The sequence below is a fragment of the Caretta caretta genome, chromosome 1 (genome assembly GCF_965140235.1).
Source record: "Caretta caretta isolate rCarCar2 chromosome 1, rCarCar1.hap1, whole genome shotgun sequence".
Lineage (NCBI taxonomy): Eukaryota > Metazoa > Chordata > Testudines > Cheloniidae > Caretta > Caretta caretta.
The window spans coordinates 218,838,529-218,857,021 of NC_134206.1; the positions used below are offsets into that span (position 1 = coordinate 218,838,529).

General features: G+C 48.6%; 1 protein-coding gene across 2 annotated transcripts in view; it reads left to right on the forward strand.

Moving 5' to 3' along the window:
* Positions 1 to 13,622, forward strand: part of MFAP5 (microfibril associated protein 5) — a 49,504-nt gene extending 35,882 nt beyond the window's left edge. For both annotated transcript variants that reach the window (XM_048822655.2, XM_048822644.2), the window contains exons 5-10: positions 3,910 to 3,945; positions 4,130 to 4,168; positions 4,540 to 4,575; positions 5,359 to 5,446; positions 5,910 to 5,983; positions 10,495 to 13,622. In XM_048822655.2, the coding sequence (XP_048678612.1) occupies positions 3,910 to 3,945; positions 4,130 to 4,168; positions 4,540 to 4,575; positions 5,359 to 5,446; positions 5,910 to 5,983; positions 10,495 to 10,616 (395 nt within the window). In that variant the 3' untranslated portion in view covers positions 10,617 to 13,622. The remainder of the gene's footprint in view (positions 1 to 3,909; positions 3,946 to 4,129; positions 4,169 to 4,539; positions 4,576 to 5,358; positions 5,447 to 5,909; positions 5,984 to 10,494) is intronic.
* Positions 13,623 to 18,493: the final 4,871 nt, after the last annotated feature.

An 18,493-nucleotide genomic window follows, 5' to 3' on the forward strand; every position in this document is an offset into this window, starting at 1 on the left:
ATCCCCATGGACTCTCTGCCCAGTCACTACTATTTAGCAATTTACTGTAAGCATCATGATAAAAGTGGATCTCGAGGAGGAATTTGAAGGAGAACAGGGTCATGGCTTTATGGAATAGCTAGGCAAGGGCATTCCCTGCGGAGGGAGTAGCCTGGAAGAAAGCTCAAAAATGTCTGTGGGAGAAGCACCTAAAATGGGTGGTTGAGGTTGGATCACTGGCAAAGTAAGGTGAGGCAATGCAGTAAGAGACAAAGCCACATGAATAGGGGAAGGTAGAATTCTGAAGGACCTTTAAAGGTGAGGACATGAACCTGATGTGATGGAAAAGGAGGAGCCTGTAGAGGGGTCTGAAGAGGGGACTGATGTAGTGAGAGTGACAAGCAAAGCTCTTTGCAGCTGGGATGAATGGACTGGAGAGGGCTGGTATGGATATCAGGGATCCAGAGATTGCAGAAATCAAGATGGGAGAAGATGAGGCCCTGGATGAGAACTTTAGCTGTGTGGACAGAGGGAAAAGACTAGATCGTAAGATGTTATGGAGGAAGAAACGCCAAGATATGGACATGGCGTGGATGTGCAGGACAAGAGGCAGGGAAGAACCAGAGATATGGCTGTGTTTCAGTGCTGAGTAAAAAAGCTCTGTATGTACCAATCTGCAAAGCACTTTAGAGTTCTTCAATAATTCATTATTTATTATGGTTCTGAGTGCATGTATTTCTTTGTGTGCTCAGGGATTGCTTGTGAATTGATGCTTTATAGCAAAGGATTGTGAGACAAGGAGGATCCTGGGTTCTGACAACTTAACACTGAGTCACTCTCTAACAGTGGGAAGTTAGAGGAACCTTACTGCTATCTCAATGGTACTCAAGTGTGGAACCATTGGTATATAAGGAGAGCATGGTCTAGTGGCGAGAACAGTGGACTATATGTCAGGAGACCTGGATTCAATTCCTGGTTTTACCACTGACTCATTGTGTACTTTTGGGCAAGTCACATGATCTCTCTGTGCCTCAGTTTTCCCATCTCTAAAGTGGGATTATGATAGTTACCTACCTCCAAGGAGAGGTGAGAGGATAAATGAGTTAATGTTTGTATAGTGCTTTGAAAACATAAGGTGCCACATGACTATGCCCTCTCCTCTCCTCTCCTCTCAGAGGCAGACTTTGCCTTAGCCGGCCATCCCTTAGTCACCTCACAGCTACACTCCTGCAACACATTCTACTCTCAAAGGCTTCTTGGAAGCTGTGACTCTTGCAGAATGTGGCCACCAAATGTCTGCGTAGGGCACAGGATTGGGAGCACATTATACCCACACTCCACTTGCCCAGCTTTACACCTCTCTGCAGTATGGGCTAGGTTCCACCCTGTTCACCCTGAATTCCCTAGCTGTCCATCCCAAAGGTGAGTGCTGCAGGAACGAGGGGCAGGGCAGCTCCTCAACCTCCGACATCTCTCTCTCCAGTCTGGCCACCCAAGATGGGCCAGAGCTGAGAAGTTGGGATCTGGATCCAGAGTTCAGTAGGGGTTTAGATCTGGGGTTTGTTGATGACCCATCTGTGCCTTTACAATGTCCTTTACAATACAACCCTGGAGTTCCCTGCTGTTGTTGGGGTTCTCTCTGCACTCCTCACAGGTAGGTTAATTTGGGGTGGAGGTGTCCTGGTCTATAGGAAATGGCTGTTTTATACTTGAACTAGCCTGTGTACACAGGGCACCTTTATACTCTGGGGATGGGTGCATTTTAAGAAGCAGTGAAATGTGAAGCTCAGGCTCTGAGCTGAACTTCCTGGGGTGGTTGCAGGGAAGAAGAGACTTCCTGTGAAACAGCAGAGGATTTGGAGAGGTTCACTGACACATCTGGGCAGCACTGTGACTCAAATTACATGCATGTTTGCTGACAGCTAGTGGCCCTTTTAGAGTACTCCACGGGACAGATATGTGGAAAATGAGGAGGGCTAGTAATAAGCAGGCTGAAAGGGGGGTGAAGGGAAAAGAAGTAAACAGAGATGGACATATTATTAATTCTTATAGGAATATCCCCCTGATGTGGTCTCTAGCCAATCCCAGGCCAACGGAGGCAGAAAAATCAGTGCCCAGGATAGGGGATATATGGATGCCTCTCTCCCAAGATGAGTGTTCAGAGCAAGATTAGTAATAATTCAGTTTTTGCATGCAAAACACACTGCTATGAGATCCAAGGCTTGCCAGTGAGAGTCCCAAGTCCCAGGAGGGGGTGGATAGAGATGGGGAGAGGTGCTGTGTGTATATTTACTGGATAGGCTCACGCTATCTTAGGGGCTCATCATGGCAGCTAGAATCATCTGGCCCACTATGGTTAACGAAGCCCAAGTGTAAACCTTCATAAGAGCCAGAGGAAAAGCCTTGAGAGCAGGCCCCAGGCTCTGGAATGCCTATTCAAAGAAGAGTCCCTCCCTGATCATCTTGGGGCCTCACTGAAGTACCCACCTCTCCCCCTGCAGCATTTCCCAAGGTACTGGAACAGAAGAAAAGCTACAGCACATTCATAGTGAAAAGCCAACAGCTGGAATAAATAATAATTATATAATAATATAATGAAGAGCAGGCTGGAGACTGATGGTCTCTTCTAGAAGGATCTCACTGTTTCTGATTATCCCCTCACACCCAGGGCTTAATTTGTACCAGGGCTGAGCCCTGGTACCTCTAGGCATGGCAGTTCATAGCCTCGGCACCCCTGGGCTTGCCATGTCAGTTATGAAAATAAAAAAAATTGCTTGAGCCCCAGCACCTCTTTCATTACAAATTAAGCACTGCTCACACCACCTAGATAGCATGGCAAAGAATGCTTTAGAAATGCTGGAGAAAGATTAGTGCGTTGCATGGTGTCAAGTATCAGGGGGCAGCCGTGTGAGTCTGTATCTACAAAAACAACAAGGAGTCTGATGGCATCTTAAAGACTAACAGATTTATTTGAGCATAAGCTTTCATGGGTAAAAAACCCACTTCTTCAGACGCATGGAGTGAAAATTACAGATGCAGGCATTATTATACACTATACAATATACAAATCTTATACACTATATATATATATATATATATATATATATATATATATATATATATTATCTGAAGAAGTGGTTTTTTTACCTGCGAAACCTTATGCCCAAATAAATCTGTTAGTCTTCAATGTGCCATCGGACTCCTTGTTGTTTTTGTGGAGAAAGATTGAGAATCAGGCTATGTCTACACTACAGGCCAGTAGTGTGATCACCAGCTTGTGTACACGTACTTGCATGAGCTTGATGAGAGCTAGTGCAAATAGTAGCATAGCCATGGTAGCATGGGCAGGGGCCGCACAGCTTCGCCATGCCAAGTACAAACCTACCCGAAACCCCTGGACACATCCTCAGAAGGGCTACGTGCATGCCAGCTGGGAATCGTACCCCTAACTCCTAGTGTAGACATAGCCGCAGAGAGAACATCGGATAGATAGAGGGTCTATGTTGCATGTGAATTAGTGGTGATGCAGGTCAGAAGGGGAATGCAGGCTTCAGCTTTTTGCCATCAGTGAGTCAGGTTCAAATGGGACTTAAGGGCACAACTGGAAGGACTTTTACTGGGGCTAAACTTAGTCCTTTTTGGGGCTCATCATACAAAAATCAGCATACAGAGAGACTTAAGGGCTGGAATAGCAGGGGGGCTGCAGGGCAGGACTGAGGGGCATTGGCAGAGCTGGGTGGGGAGCCCAGCACTGGAATAGCAGGGGGGCTGCAGGGCAGGACTGAGGGGCATTGGCAGAGCTGTGTGGGGAGCCCAGCACTGGAATAGCAGGGGGGCTGCAGGGCAGGACTGAGGAGCATTGGCAAAGCTGGGGTGGGGGGACCAAAAACTCAAAGCAGGATCTTTCAGATAATTCTCTCTTTTTTCCAGTTGTGCCTGACATAGAATCTGTCACTGATGACTTTGGTAAGTTCATTCTTCCGACAATAGTGGGACCACTCGGGGCCTTCCTTTCCCTACTCCCAGCTGTATCACCACTAGAGATCCCCTTCACCTCACACGCAGAGTCCAACTTTCTCCATTGCCCCTAACTCCAGCTGTAACTCTCCAGAAATTCCACTTCCTTTACACACTTGTTTTTTGTCAACAGGTCTGCCTGATACTGAGGGCATAGTAGCAGATGAACAAGGTGCGTACAACTGCTTTATTAATATAAATGATGTCTCTCTTGTGAAGGAGACATTAACCTGATCTCCCTTCTGGCCTGTCTCTGGTTCGGTACCTAAGACTGACACCCCAAGGCAAGGTTTGATCAAGGGTGGAGAGGAACTGCACTATTAGAAGGAATGTGAGCTCCCTTTTGCCCCACCTCTGGGGGTACCAGTGCCCATACCACAGGGCATTAGTGGGGCAAAGGATACTGCTTTGTTAAAGGAGCTGCTGTCCCTTGGGTAAGACATTCCCCGTGCTCCCTCCTTTACACTTAAGGGCCCCTGTTTTTCACTGTCTATTTTAGAAAATAGCAAATAATCCAAAATTCACAAATCCTTTGTTTTCTAGTTCCGACTGCCAGTGTAAACACAACAGAGATACCAGGTATGTTTAGTTTTGAGATTCAAAGTAGGGGACATGGAGCTGTCACCTTTAGGGCATCATTTCCTATCCAGTGGGAACATAGAAATAGCCAGATTGAATCAAACCGGACCTGACTAGATTCATTTGGGCAGTACTAGATGCTTCAGAGGGAGGTGCAAGTACTGGTCACTGTCAGAAGACAGAATACTGGATTAGATGGACCATTGGTCTGACCCAGTATGGCTATTCTTATATTCAAGTAACCCCATGCTGGACAGTTATGGAATAATCTGCCCACAGGGGAAGTTTCTTCCTGACCCCACAAGAAATGTGGCTGAGTTCTAATGTGCAGCATGAGGTTTTATATCCTTTATAAATCTGTATCTTAAATAATATGGCTGCAGATGATATTATTTGCATAAATGTCCATTCAGAATTATTCTAAACTCTGAGTAATATTGTGTTAGTAAGTTCCACAGGTTAATTGTATACTGTACTGAATGTTCTCTTGTTTTTGAATTATGAGCTAAGGGGAATAGAAATGCTTTATCCTCATCTTCTAGACCATTTATTATTTAGTATGACACCTTTTTCTTGGCCTCTCTTCTCTAAACAGTCCCAGCACCTCAAGAATATCATGAAATGGGGTATGGAGCCTTTAATCTCTTGAGCAGTAGATCCAATCCAGCCCCAGTTTGGAGGCTTTTGTAAAATGAATTGAGGCTTGCCGTCCAGTGCCTAGTGAACTTGTGTCCACATCACAACCACCATTGTCATTCATTTTCACCTGTGTGTGTTTCCCAGAATGCCGTGAGGAGCAGTTCCCTTGCACACGCCTGTACTCCGTCCACAAACCTGTGAAACAGTGTATCAGTTACCTGTGTGTTACCAGGTAAGAAGCCTGCAATCCCCAGGAGAAAAACCAACTCACTATCACAAAGAGCACATCCAGCTCAGAAAGTGTGCTCTCTATGGAGACACAAGGGTTCTATCCCTAGTTCTAGTCCCTACAAGGGAAGGGAAGTGCGTGAAGTGAATCCTAAGAGTGTACTTGAAGTTCTTATCTAATGAAGTGTAATACTTGATATATTTGTAACTCTTTGAAGTTGTAAAATGTTCTGTGAGCTATTAATTATTATTTATGTATTGGGCGAAATCTTGAAGTCTCTACACAGGCAAAATGCCTTGTTGACATCAATAGGGGTTTTCCCTTAGTAGGGACTGACTGGAACTCAGGATTTGCCTCCTTGTTTGAAGGATTATTACCTATATCACTTTTTGTTCTCATGAATCTCAGTCTCTCTCTGTTTCTCTCCCATCCTTGACATGATTCTGGTGGCCACTCACCCCCTCAGTGTGCGTCGCATGTACATAATAAACAAGGAGGTGTGCTCTCGTGTGATCTGCAAGGAGGATGAATTCATGCAAGGTGAGTGACAGCTGGGCTGGGCGGAGGAGCAGCAGAGCAGAGCTCTGTGGGGAAGGGGAGCAGTCTTGTCCAGGTGTGCTTTCCTTTATAAGAAACTACAGTGCCTGTCAAGTGACATTTCTCTCTGGGGGAACTAGTGGTTGATGGGGCAGTGGCACAAGGTGGGCTGGCCTTTAAAGAGGTTGGGGCTCAACTTCCAACCCTCCTAGGCTCCCCTCACTCCCTTCTTAGTGACAGGGGTGGCTGTACCACCTTATAAGGTGGTATCATGGGGGAACCCACACCCATCCCTACTACAGTGGCCCTGTAACCTACACTGTGCAGTCTACAAAATGGAACCTGATGCAACCTCTTCCCTTTTACCTCTCTATTTGGGGGAGATATTTCCCTGTATCCTCCAGGCTCTCCCACAACCATGGACACATATGTTCCTAAAAAGAAAAGGAGTACTTGTGGCACCTTAGAGACTAACCAATTTATTTGAGCATGAGCTTTCGTGAGCTACAGCTCACTTCATCAGATGCATACCGTGGAAACTGCAGCAGACTTTATATATACACAGAGAATATGAAACAATACCTCCTCCCACCCCACTGTCCTGCTGGTAATAGCTTATCTAAAGTGATCATCAAGTTGGGCCATTTCCAGCACAAATCCAGGTTTTCTCACCCTCCACCCCCCCACACAAATTCACTCTCCTGCTGGTGCTAGCCCATCCAAAGTTTCCCCAAAGTCACAGCTCTTACCAGAGCAGACCTTCCTGGTGTGTCCCACTTCTCCACACCAGAAACATTATTAGCAGACTCTTTCCTCTCCTTGTCCCTGCTTCCAGAATCTGCTTCATAGTAGCCAGCTTCCAAGATTCCTGCTGCCTGTCAAACTGCCCTGGGTGTCTCTTCCCTGGGCCCTGACTACAGCTGGTCATCTTCCTTAGTAAATCAGACTTCACACTGAGAGTCTCACTAACCCTTCCCTTTTGAGAGTCTGGTTTATTAAAGTTCAAAACACCATAAGTTGTTCATCCAGGTTTCTTAGTCTTGTCACTGCTGAGGCTTTCCTCTAGCAGGTTCCTGTTCCCTGCAGGTCTCCCTCCCAGACCCACCAAGCAGATGTGTAGAGCTACACAGCCTAGGCCTTCTCCATGGACCTTTTCTAGCTGTTCAGCTCTTTAATGCAGCAGTCACTCCCAGATTTGCTCTTCCTGGAGTCTCTTTTCTGACTGAACTCAGGCTGCCCTTATATCCCCTAGCTGGCCTTGTTTTCACTCCCATGCTCCTCATCCTATGACCCTTGTATTCATTTCCTCCTCCTGCAGAGGTGGGCTAAGTCTGGCAGAGATGAGGCTGGTTCCCATCCTTGTGACAGGCCTAATTCTGCTGTTTACACACATGAGCTGCAATGTATAAATGTATAAACTGCACTTCATGCATGCAGGGTGTAATTGATTATGCTAGCATTCACAGCCAATAATATGGTGTCTAAATTAATGTTAAAGGGACAGGGGTAGCCCTGGTGTAAAAGGGTGCAACTCCACAAAAGACAGTGTCATTGCATCAAGTTACAGCAGGTCTGGATTTGATCCTCAGGGCTTGCCTACATGGCAAGTTACTGCATGGCAGTCCAGGGTGTGAATCTACAGTGCCCCAGCTAGCTGTGCAGTAATGGCCTGTGTGTACACTGCAGAAGCTTAGTTAAAGTCCCAGATTGTGGGTTAGCATATTACTAGAGTCAGACCTTGGCTTGAGCAGCAATTTGACATACAGAGAAACCTGAAGTGTGAGTTATAACCAGAAAAGTTTCAGAGTAGCAGCCGTGTTAGTCTGTATTCGTAAAAAGAAAAGGAGGACTTGTGGCACCTTAGAGACTAACCAATTTATTTGAGCATAAGCTTTCGTGAGCTACAGCTCACTTCATCGGATGCATTCAGTGGAAAATACAGTGGGGAGATTTATATACATAGAGAACATGAAACAATGGGTGTTACCATACACACTGAGACAGTTTCATGTTCTCTATGTATATAAATCTCCCCACTGTATTTTCCACTGAATGCATCCGATGAAGTGAGCTGTAGCTCACGAAAGCTTATGCTCAAATAAATTGGTTAGTCTCTAAGGTGCCACAAGTACTCCTTTTCTTTTAACCAGAAAAGTGATTCTCCCATTCCCGCTTTCTGTTCTCCCATCCAGTTGCCGATTTGACTAAAACCTGTATGCACACAGTGTTTGTACCAATTTAACCATGCCAGTTTCGAAAGGCCATCCCACCCTTCTAGTGTGGATGCAGTTATAGTGGTATACAAGTACTTATGCTAGTATAGCTTATTTGGGCAAATTTACAGGAATAAGCTATAGATCTATAAACTATACTAAAGGTACATCTACGCTGCCCATGTTTCAGCACGGCTGCTGCAGCGCCGTGACGTGGGCAATGTAGACACGCTTTATCGCCAGGGGAGAGCTCTCCCGGTGATTTAAAACACCCACCCTGAAGTAGCGGTGGCAGCTTTATCGCTGGGAGCGCGGCTCCCGGCGATAAACCGCTGTGTATACTGGTGCTTTTCAGCACTAAAACTTTTGTTGCTCATGGGTGTGTTTTTTCACACCCCTGAACGACTAGAGTTTTTAATGCTGAAGGTGGCAGTGTAGACACAGCCTTATATAAGCACCTTAGAGTTAGTGAGGCCCTGTGCACAGCTTCATTTTTGGGGGCCCACCCAAGAAAAAACAGTCTCTCATCTCCCCCCCCAACACACACACAAATTTTCATTCTTTTTTCTTCATCCTCCTCCTCTATTATAAGTAATGGGAAGTAAATGAAAATAAAGCGAGATACCTTGATTGGGACAAGGGGGTGGGGTGCGCTAGGGAGGGCGGGCGGGCTCTGGGCTGGCGCAGAAGTGTGGGAGGAAGTTTGGGTGTGGGCTCCAGGCTGGGGTGGGGGAGGCAGCGCAGCTCCCAAAGTGACCGGCACATACACCCCTCTGGCAGTGGCTCCTAGGCCGGGGGGTGGTGGGAAGAGGGGGTCTCTGCGCACCACTGTCCACACGTGTAGACACTCCGCACCACTGTCCACACTCCGCAGCTCCCATTGGCTGCAGTTCCCAGGCAATGGGACCTCTGGAGTTGATGCTCAGGGTGGGGGCAGCGCGCAGAGACACTCCTTCCCCCCTGGGGCTGCAGGGACATGCCAGCCCCTTCTGAGAGCGAAGCTGCTGGGGGGAGGCAGAGCAGCCAGGGAGCCGCCTTAGCCCTGCTGCTGGCACATCTCTGTGTGCCCTTTGAGGGGACAGGGGCAGCGAGTCTCCATGGGCTACCTGTAGCAGGGGTGTGGCGCACAGAGCCGCCTCCCCTCCCGTGCCAGGGGCGCGTGGAGACGTGCCAGCAGCCGGCTGCTTCGGGAGTATCATGTTGTCCATACCATGGGGTAGCACTTTTTTAAATATGTCTGTTTCTAAATGGGTATAGTAAAAGCAGTAAAAGAAGTGCCTGTAGACCAGTATCAACAGTCATGTTTTTATTGCTGTTAGTCCTGGAGAGCCCATAAAGCTATGGGAGAGCTAGCAAGGATTTATTCTGCCTTGTGCATTATCAGTAGAATCATTAGCTGGCTTCCCATTAAGGAAACTTTATTACTGGTTGTGATGCAAGAAGCAGAGAGAGCTTACCTGGATTTTCAGGTCCCAGTTTTGAGAATGAGACAGCAGCTTTTAGAAAACTCCTCTTGATTTGTAAACCAAGCTGAAATCAACACAAAAGGAAGAAGCTGGAATTTGAGGATTTGCAGAGTCACTTCCCTGATAGAAATTGCAACTTTAATCCCAAGTTCATATGAACTTCTAGAGATGGGCCAGAGCAGAGAGTTCTGATCTAGACTCAAACATCCCCAAAATTTGGGGACAGGGGAGACAGGCCAAACCAAACCCTTGGATCTGAACAATTAGAAAGATAGGAAGCAGCTCAGCTGCAAAATCCACATGTGGATCCAGATCTGAAGTGCCACAAAGCTCTGTATTAACACTGAGAAACACTGGGAATGGATCAAATCAGTAGCAAAATAAATAGTTTAAGCGGGCTCTAGCAATGGGTTTTAAAGATCTTGGTTTCACCTGGAATTTACATGGTGTTCCCTAATCAATAGATTAGACTCTGCAAATCCTGGGCAAGTCTTTACTGAAAGGCAACCAGGGGAAATCTGGTGCAACTCCTCTGAGCTTAAAAGAGTGGCTTCTGACTTACACTAATGTAAATGAGAGCAGAATCTAGCCCTGTCTTTATCCAGGCAAAACTCCCAGTGACTTCAGTGTGAATGGTGCCTGCATAAGGCCAGAATGAATTCTGAGTAAAGGCTTCAGGATTCGCTTCTCTGTCCCATTTAAATCAGTGTCCACCACAAGTTTATATGGACAACATGAAGATTGTATTGCTAGTTGTTCATGTGATGAATTGAGCTTGAATGAAGCCCTAATCCTCAGTCTTGTGTCTCTCTGCAACTCTCTTCTTTGTCTCCAGATGAGATCTGCCGTCAGCTGGCTGGCCTCCCACCGCGACGCATCCGCCGCTCTGGTCAGCCCCGAGGCCCTCCCTGCCGATTGGGCCAGAACAAGGAGCTGAATAAGCCTGATGCTCTGTGAACTACAAACAGTAGGAGAGAGAGAGGGAAAGGGAAGAAGAGAATCATTGTCAACCCGCCATCTACAACCCCAAACAAGTCCTACTAACCCTCCTGCAACACAAGCTCACTCCCTCCACCCCACCTTTCAGGTGCTGCAGTGCATCGGGTCCTCTCTCTGCTAGTAGCTGCTGTCTCTTCTAAAGGGTGCTCATGTCTTTTATCCCAAACTTGATCTCGCAGGCCGTGATCAGCCTATTTCCCAGAGGTTTTTATAACTGCACTGCTCCTTCTCTTGCTTTTCTCCCCCCCCGCACCCCCAAGAGAGAGATGAAGGTGGGGACAGAACGTAGGTCTCCTACAATGTGCAAGCCCTTTGGGAGTCCCAGGCCTGGTCACCACAGCGCTCCTTGGATGGAGCGAACCTGAGTGTCCTGGCCTCCTGTGTGACTACACAAATCACTAAATCCTAGGATGCTGGGCCCAGCCCCTGTAGCTCTTCCAGCCCCCAATGGTCAAGGATCCTCAGGACCAGCACTCTGGTAACATTTCAAGAAAGTTCAAGAGTAGGAATCAAATCTGGGGTTCTTGCATGGCATCAGAGTGAAAGTCCTTAGAACATCCCAGCCCAGTCTCAGGGGACTGAGACAGCAGTTTACTACCTGGCAGCCTAGTGTTAGTCCCCAGGAAACTCCATGCCCCGTCTCTACACTGCTCTCAGTGCCAGGGAAATGACAAGTCTGGGACTGAGAATTAAACCTTGACAACCCCGAGCTACAATCCAAGACAAGTCTCACAGGCCCTGTGGGCAGTAATTCATTTATAACCACCTCTGGGAAGCTTTGAATCCCTTTGTTACAAGCTATCTGCCTCTGTCATAGGAACAGTAGCCAATGAAGAATCTTTGCTTAGCAGAGCAATCTATTTTTCACAATACAAACATAACATTTATTGAGAAGCGTACCCATCCGCCTCCTAGGCCACCCTCTCCTCTCCTCCCAGCTCTATTCCATGCCCAGGGGACCCACAGCAAAGGTATCACTGCAAACAATCCAAGAAAATGCCAGTTAGAGGCAGTCTGTTTGGCAAGTTGAGCTCCTGTGCCAGGGAAGGGCAAAGTTGAAGAATTGGCACATCATGGAGGTGGGCTAGGATCTTGGTACCTCCTAGGGTGAGGGACATGGAACATTTGGGTCTTTCAGGTAAAGAGCAGGTTTGTCCTGGATAATTTGGGGAAGTCTTGGCTCAACCCAGGTTTATACACACAAAATACAATGTCACACCTGCCTGAAAAGTCTCTGTGGAATTCCTCTCCCACCCCAGCACCAGGAGCTCTTGCAGGAGGCAGGAAATGCGTGTTGGGTTAGCACAGGGAAAAAGAGAGGGAATAAACTATTGGGCACTGGTAGGGTGACTGGGCCCTATTGCACACTGCAAGGGGATGAGAGCCCCATGGTCAGAGGAGTGGGCACATATGCAGAGATAAGCCAGCTGTGTGGAAAGGATTTCATCCCCCTAGCACTGGGCTGTTCCACTGTGGTCTGGGGCAGAGTGGAGGAGGTTTGTGAAATATACAGTGGTGTGGTCACTTAACTAGCACCCCATCCTGGCCAGGGGCTGCTTTGCAGGCACCCTGCCCCTTATCTCTTACAGGCCCCTTAAGCCCCCCTGTCTCTGTTGTGGCTAACCTCACTCCTTTCTCGGTCTGGCTTAATGTCAAACAAAGCTCATAGAGTCCTTAATCACAAAATAACCCAAACAGTCCCCAATGCAGCCCCCTCTAAAGTCAAAATCACCCACACTGGCTAGCACTAAGCCCTCTGGTACAGCCCCCTCACTAACACTCTCAACCTGAGCCCTACAGCAGCCTGCTGCCTTTTATATTAGCATACCTGATTCCCCTCAGGTGAGGCTCATCTCATCATCAGGATTGTTTTAGGCCCAGGCTCTCCAGCTTCCAGGCAAGCCACCTGTTACAATACTGAAGGGTCTTAATCACTGTAGCAGTGCAACTTAACTATGGCAACAAGGTCAGCTGGGGCCACTCAGTTAGGTAGTTTATCTCACTACAGCTAGGGGTGGGGAGGAGAGTAGGCGGAGCTCAGTCTCTAACAAAGGTATTGTTCCCAACTATAAGGGAAGGCCAGTTTGTTTGGTTCCCCACCTCCTGATATATTGGGCATAATTCCACTCGGTAGGAGCAGCATTCTGCTGTATATGGCCTGGGTGACACAATAAAGAGGAGAGATGGCTAGATACAGGAAGAGTTCTGCAGTATAAGGGTAAAGTTGCCCTACACAAAAGCCTCTTCATAGCAGACAAATGTCTACTTTGTACAGAGCGAAGCTGTGTTACATCCTACTTAGAGGAAGATACCCCAAGATAGGGGCAGATTTTTCCTATGCAGGGGCAGGGCTCTGCTCTACAGGGGCTGAATTTTTCTCTACAGACCCACTATACAGGGGAATGAGTTCCAAGGCAAACAGGGAGTTTACCCATCCCTGGGAACTATAGGGGCATAGTTCTCTTTCGTAGAAGGCAGAGGTCCTCTGTATAAATAGAGACTCACAACATAGGGGGCAGAGCTTTGCCCTATGTAGAGGATGAGTTCATACAGAGAGCAGATGCCTGCTACATTGGGAAGAGATGACTTAAAGCTAGGATCCTGCTCCCATTGACTTCTATGGTGCAGGATCAGGGCCTTAAAGAGACTCCTGCCAATTGATAAAATGTTAGAAGGAGCTCTTGGGAATGGAATTAGACCAAGTCTCCTCTCTGAATATAGAGTTGAATGTAAACATATATAGATATATAAATATATTACATAGTTACTGTACAGTATATCTAAGTCTCATGTTCACACAGTTTGGGGGAATGCATTAGAAACCTTTGCTATTGCTTAAATCTCACACTGCATGCAGGGATTTTAAGTGGAATTCCCCTGGGAGAACACTGTCAAAACATTATAGTCCATGTAATGCACATCAAAACATTAAAAGAAAACTTTATTTCTGATTAGTCTTGGCAACTCATGTGTTCTGGCTTATTTGTCTCTGCTTTTCCTTTTGTTTCATCCTGACCTGCAGCCAGTTCTGGGCCTTCAACGCAACTCTGCCTATATACCTCAATGTTTCCCTGCCCTGCAGCACCTCTTGCTATTCCACTCCTGAGATCCCCGCTCAGGTCTGCTGATGTCCCTCAATACTGATGTGCAACACTCCCAGTCCTGGACTTCCTATGCTGCTCTGCAATTGCAACTCATTCCTGATGAGCGGGGCCCTGTGCCATTTCAGTATTTTATCTAGGGATTCCTATAATTTCTTTAGGGCATTTGTTTTCCCAGCTGATTAAACCAGTTTATCCGGAGTTTTAGTTGTGGCCACTGAGGACTAGAATGACTCATGTGCCATCTAAGATTTCACTCTGAGAAAATAATTCCTTAGTAAGAAAACACCCTGCTTTGGTGATGGGAATGTACCAGTGTCCAGTTGAAGAAGGGATGGGGATGGAATATATTTTTTCACAACCCAAGCAGAACCTACTGAACCATCTAAACTCAGAAATATGGGTAACTCAGATACATTGCATCACCTAAGAATCACATTTTTATACAAGTAAACATCTCTCCAGTGCATTCCAGATGAGGTTTAAGAAGATTTTTCTCTTCTCCCTAAAATGTCTGATTGTCCCATAAACTCATCTGGGACTGACTACACCAGCCATAGAAATGTATTCTCAGGACCTGGGAGATTTCAAGCTCATGTGTTTGTTTAGACAGAACTTCTAGAAACACAGGAAATGCCTATGGCCCAACTAGTCCAGCATCCTGTCTCCAATTCTGTGACCAATGATGCATGCTTCAGAGTATTGTGTAAGATACCCACAATGCATCTCATTGCACAAAACCTTCTTCTTTGAGTTATTGCTCATGTCAATTCCAATTAGGTGTGCGACTCGACGGATACTGCTCGGGGAAAAATCTTCCAGCTGCCGTGCACACGGCATGCGTACACTGAATTGGAATGGACATGAGCAACACATCTCGAAGAACAACACTTATGAGAAGGTCAATAACCAATATTTCCCCTTCAGCAGAAATTTCTTCCTGACTCCAGCTGATTAGTTCATACCTTGAAGCATGAGGATTGATAGCCCTGGTGATATTTACCTTCACTCGTATGACTACAGCTGCTAGTGTAAACAGGATCCTCTGACTTCATTATCATTTATTACCTGTTCCATTCACTACTCTATAGACTATCTCCTCTCCTTTATTACCTACATAGTTGTCCTTAATCTCGCTTATATAGAAGCTCCTTTGCTATGCCAGCTGCCTGTGGGTATGTCTATACTTCAAGATAGAGGTATAAATTCCAGCTCAAGAAGACATACCCATTCTAGCTCTGATTGAACTAGTATGCTAAAAATAAAGTGTAGCTTTGGTGGCATAAGGGGCTAGCTGCCCCTCATATGTACCCATCCACGATGCTAGGTCTGGAGTTGGGGTGGCTAGCCTCTCCCACCACTGCAACTACACTCTATTTTTAGCACACTACCTTGATCAGAGCTAGCACGGGTTTGTCTCCTCAAGCTAGAATTTGCACCTCCAGCTTGAAGCATAGACATACCCTGTCTCTGGGCATTCTCTGTCCCTAAGGGCCCTGTCTACAACAAACTTTCCACTGAGTTAGGGAATTATGTTTAAGCACAGCTACAGCTAACAGGAAGTTTGATTGACCAGAGTGAATGGGGCCAGAATCACATTTAAAATGCTTTTTAGACTTGGTTGCTGATTGTTTACAGGCACTTCTAACCGGGGTTTGAACTGGGAGTATACAGCATAACCCACTTCCCATGAGTCAGCCTCCTGGTCTTGCACATCCTTCCCCTGATGTCAGTATCACTGGCTCATTAGTCCCAGGGGTATCAAATGAAAAGCCGCAGTATCATGAGCAGTGGCATACAATCCCAGCGTGAAACAGTTGCAGCACTTTTGCCAGCAGAGGGACCCAAAGTCACCACTGAGCTACTCACTGGGAGGAAGGCAGAAGGAACCAATGCTGAGACCTGTTCGCATGCCCAGTTGCGGGGGGTGGGGGGCGGGGGAGAGAGAGAGGCTCTCCTGTTCCCTAACAGGAAGGGGCTCTTACTCCTCCCCAGAAATGGTAGAGAGGGTACCAGGGAGAGGAGGTCGAGAGGAGAGGAGGGCAGGGCAGGGCAGGGCCTGGACAGGGAGCAGCGTTTAGCCAATCCCATCACCCATTTGCGTGCAATTGGAAAGGCAGTGTAACACAACTCACTGTCCCAGAGTACCCCTTGTTGCAAAACCTGGCATTACAGTCTCTCTGCCTCACTCTCCTCCTTGAGTAGGGTTGCCAGGCGTCTGGTTTTCAACTGAAATGCCCAGCCGAAAAGGGACCCTGTTCTGACGGGGACGTTAAAAGTCCGGTCGGTGGTACAGTGGGACTCAGGCAGGCTCCCTGCCTGCCCTGGCTCTGCGTGTCTCCTGGAAGCGGCCGGCATGTCCCTGCAGCCCCTAGGTGCAGGTGCAATCAGGGAGGCTCCGCGTGTTGCCCCCACCCCAAGCACCAGCTTCGCAGCTCCCATTGGCCGGGAACCTGCCTTAACCCCACTGCGGTGCTGACTGGGAGCCGTCTGAGGTAAGTGCCGCCCGGCTGGAGCCCAAACCCACACATGTACGCCAACCTCCTGCCCCAGGTCGGAACTCCCTCCCGCACCCTAATTGCCTCCCAGAGCCCGCATCCAACCCCCTGCCCCAGCCCTGAGCCCCCTCCTGGATCCCACACCCCGTCCTGCAACCCCAACCCCCTGCCCCAGCCCTGAGCCTGCTTCCACACTCCAAACCCCTCGCTCCCAGCCCGGAGCCCCCTCCTGCACCCCAAATCCCTCAGCCTTGGCCTTGCCCCAGAGCCCACACCCCCAGTCAGAGCCTTCATCCCCTCCCACACCCCAACCCCCTGCTCCAGCCCAGTGAAACTGAGTAAGGATGGGGGAGAGCGAGTGACAGAGGGAGGGGGGAATAGAGTGAGTGGGGGCAGGGCCTCGGAGATGGGGCAGGGCACGGGTGGGGTCTTGGGGAAGGGGTGGGGCAGAGGCGGGGCAAGGGTGTTCAGTTTTGTGCAATTAGAAAGTTGGCAACCCTATCCTTGGGGCTCCTGAGGTCTGGGTCACAGGCCAGGTCACATTTATGTTCTCCCCCCCTTGCAGGGTAACAGAGCCCATTAGCCCAAGTCCAAAACCAGCACCAGAAAAAAGAACCAACCCTGTTACCCAGGTATGGTTGCCAACAGTCCTATATTACAAGGGATGTCCCTTATTTAAATAGAAAATTGCCTGTCCTGTACTAAATCCGTAGGTGTCATGGACTCACAGGTCATGCCCACCCTTGGCCCCGTATGGTCTCTGGGTGGAACCCCCCTTCAGTGAGACAGCCCTTCTCGGCAGTCCACTCTCTCTTGGGGGTTAAACCCCTCCACCTCCTGGATCCGCACCTCTCTGAGCCTTAGCACACCTGTCTCTCTCTGTGGGCCCCCTCAGGGAGTTCACTTGCTCTGGACCCCGGGGGTCTCCACTCCCAGAGTGAATAATGCAACCCTGTTCCCTAGACCGGAGCGACTTTCAGCCAGCGTAAACAGGAGGGGTTATTGAGCATCTGACCACAGCATAGAAAACTCTCAGGGCCCTCAGGCCTGGCCTCCCTCAGCACAGCACAGCACATCCAAGTCTCCCCTGCATCCAGGTGGGCTCTGCCTGCTCTCTCTCTCTCCAGTCCCGAACGCCCGTGCTTTCCAGCTGGGTATCTGATATCACCTCCCCCAAGTCCTGCCTCTGTCCATTGTCTTCTACCCAGGTAAACAGGGTTGCCTGGGCCTCCTCTCCTGTCTTCCATCCTCTGGCCCCCTCTGGCTGGAACCAGCTGGTCAGGTCACCAGGGTCCTCTCTTCATAGTCCATTATCCTCCCACTGGCCAGAACCGGCTGTGACTCCTGAGCTGGGTCTCCCGGTCACCAGGTCACCAGTTGCTGGGGTAGCCATTCTCCAGGCCATTGGCTGGGGTCCCAAGTTTCGTCGCCAGTCGTCTGTAACAACAAACTCCCTCTCCCATCACCTCGTTAAACCAGTAACACCCAGGGAACTGAGTCCCACCCCCTCTGCATGCAAACCATTGGAAAAACCAAGGAAAAAAAAAAACCCACTTCATCACAGTAGGGGATGCCTTTTATCCTGTATTTCAACAGCAAGGGGCCAATACTCACAGGAGCATCTATCTACTCTCCTCTCAACCCAGGTCCTTCAGTGCTGCACAGGAAAAGCACATGGGGCCATGCTCAAGGGCCAGGGTTGGGAGGGGAGTGGGAAGATGCACCCTTGAATATTGGCCCCCGGCTGGACAGAGCCCCCTGCTGACTCCAGCCCTTGAGAGTGGCCCCGTCTGCTTTCCCTGTGCAGTCTCTGTCTGGCAGGATACGAGGACAGGGCTGTGTGCCCTGGAGCTGTGCAGAAGGGCCAGGGTCAGGAAGGGGCTCTGTCTGGCAGGGGGGTCATTACTCCAGGGGTGTAACCTCCCCTCTCACAGAGTCTCTGCCCACATCCCTAGCAGTGTGCACAGTGCTGCAGCAGGCAAAGACCAGCAACTGCAGCTTCCAACTCGGCTTCAGGTACTAGGGTCACTAGATAGCAAGTGTGAAAAATCGGGATGGGAGTGAGGGGTAATAGGCGCCTATCTGAGACAAAGTCCTGAATATCGGGACTGTCCCTATAAAACCAGGACATCTGGCCACTCTACCTGGTGGCTGTGCAGAACCTGAACGGGATTCACAGCGACTGCTGGCCTATCAGCAGAGGGCCTGGGTTCTCTGCAGCATCCAGAGCTGGAGA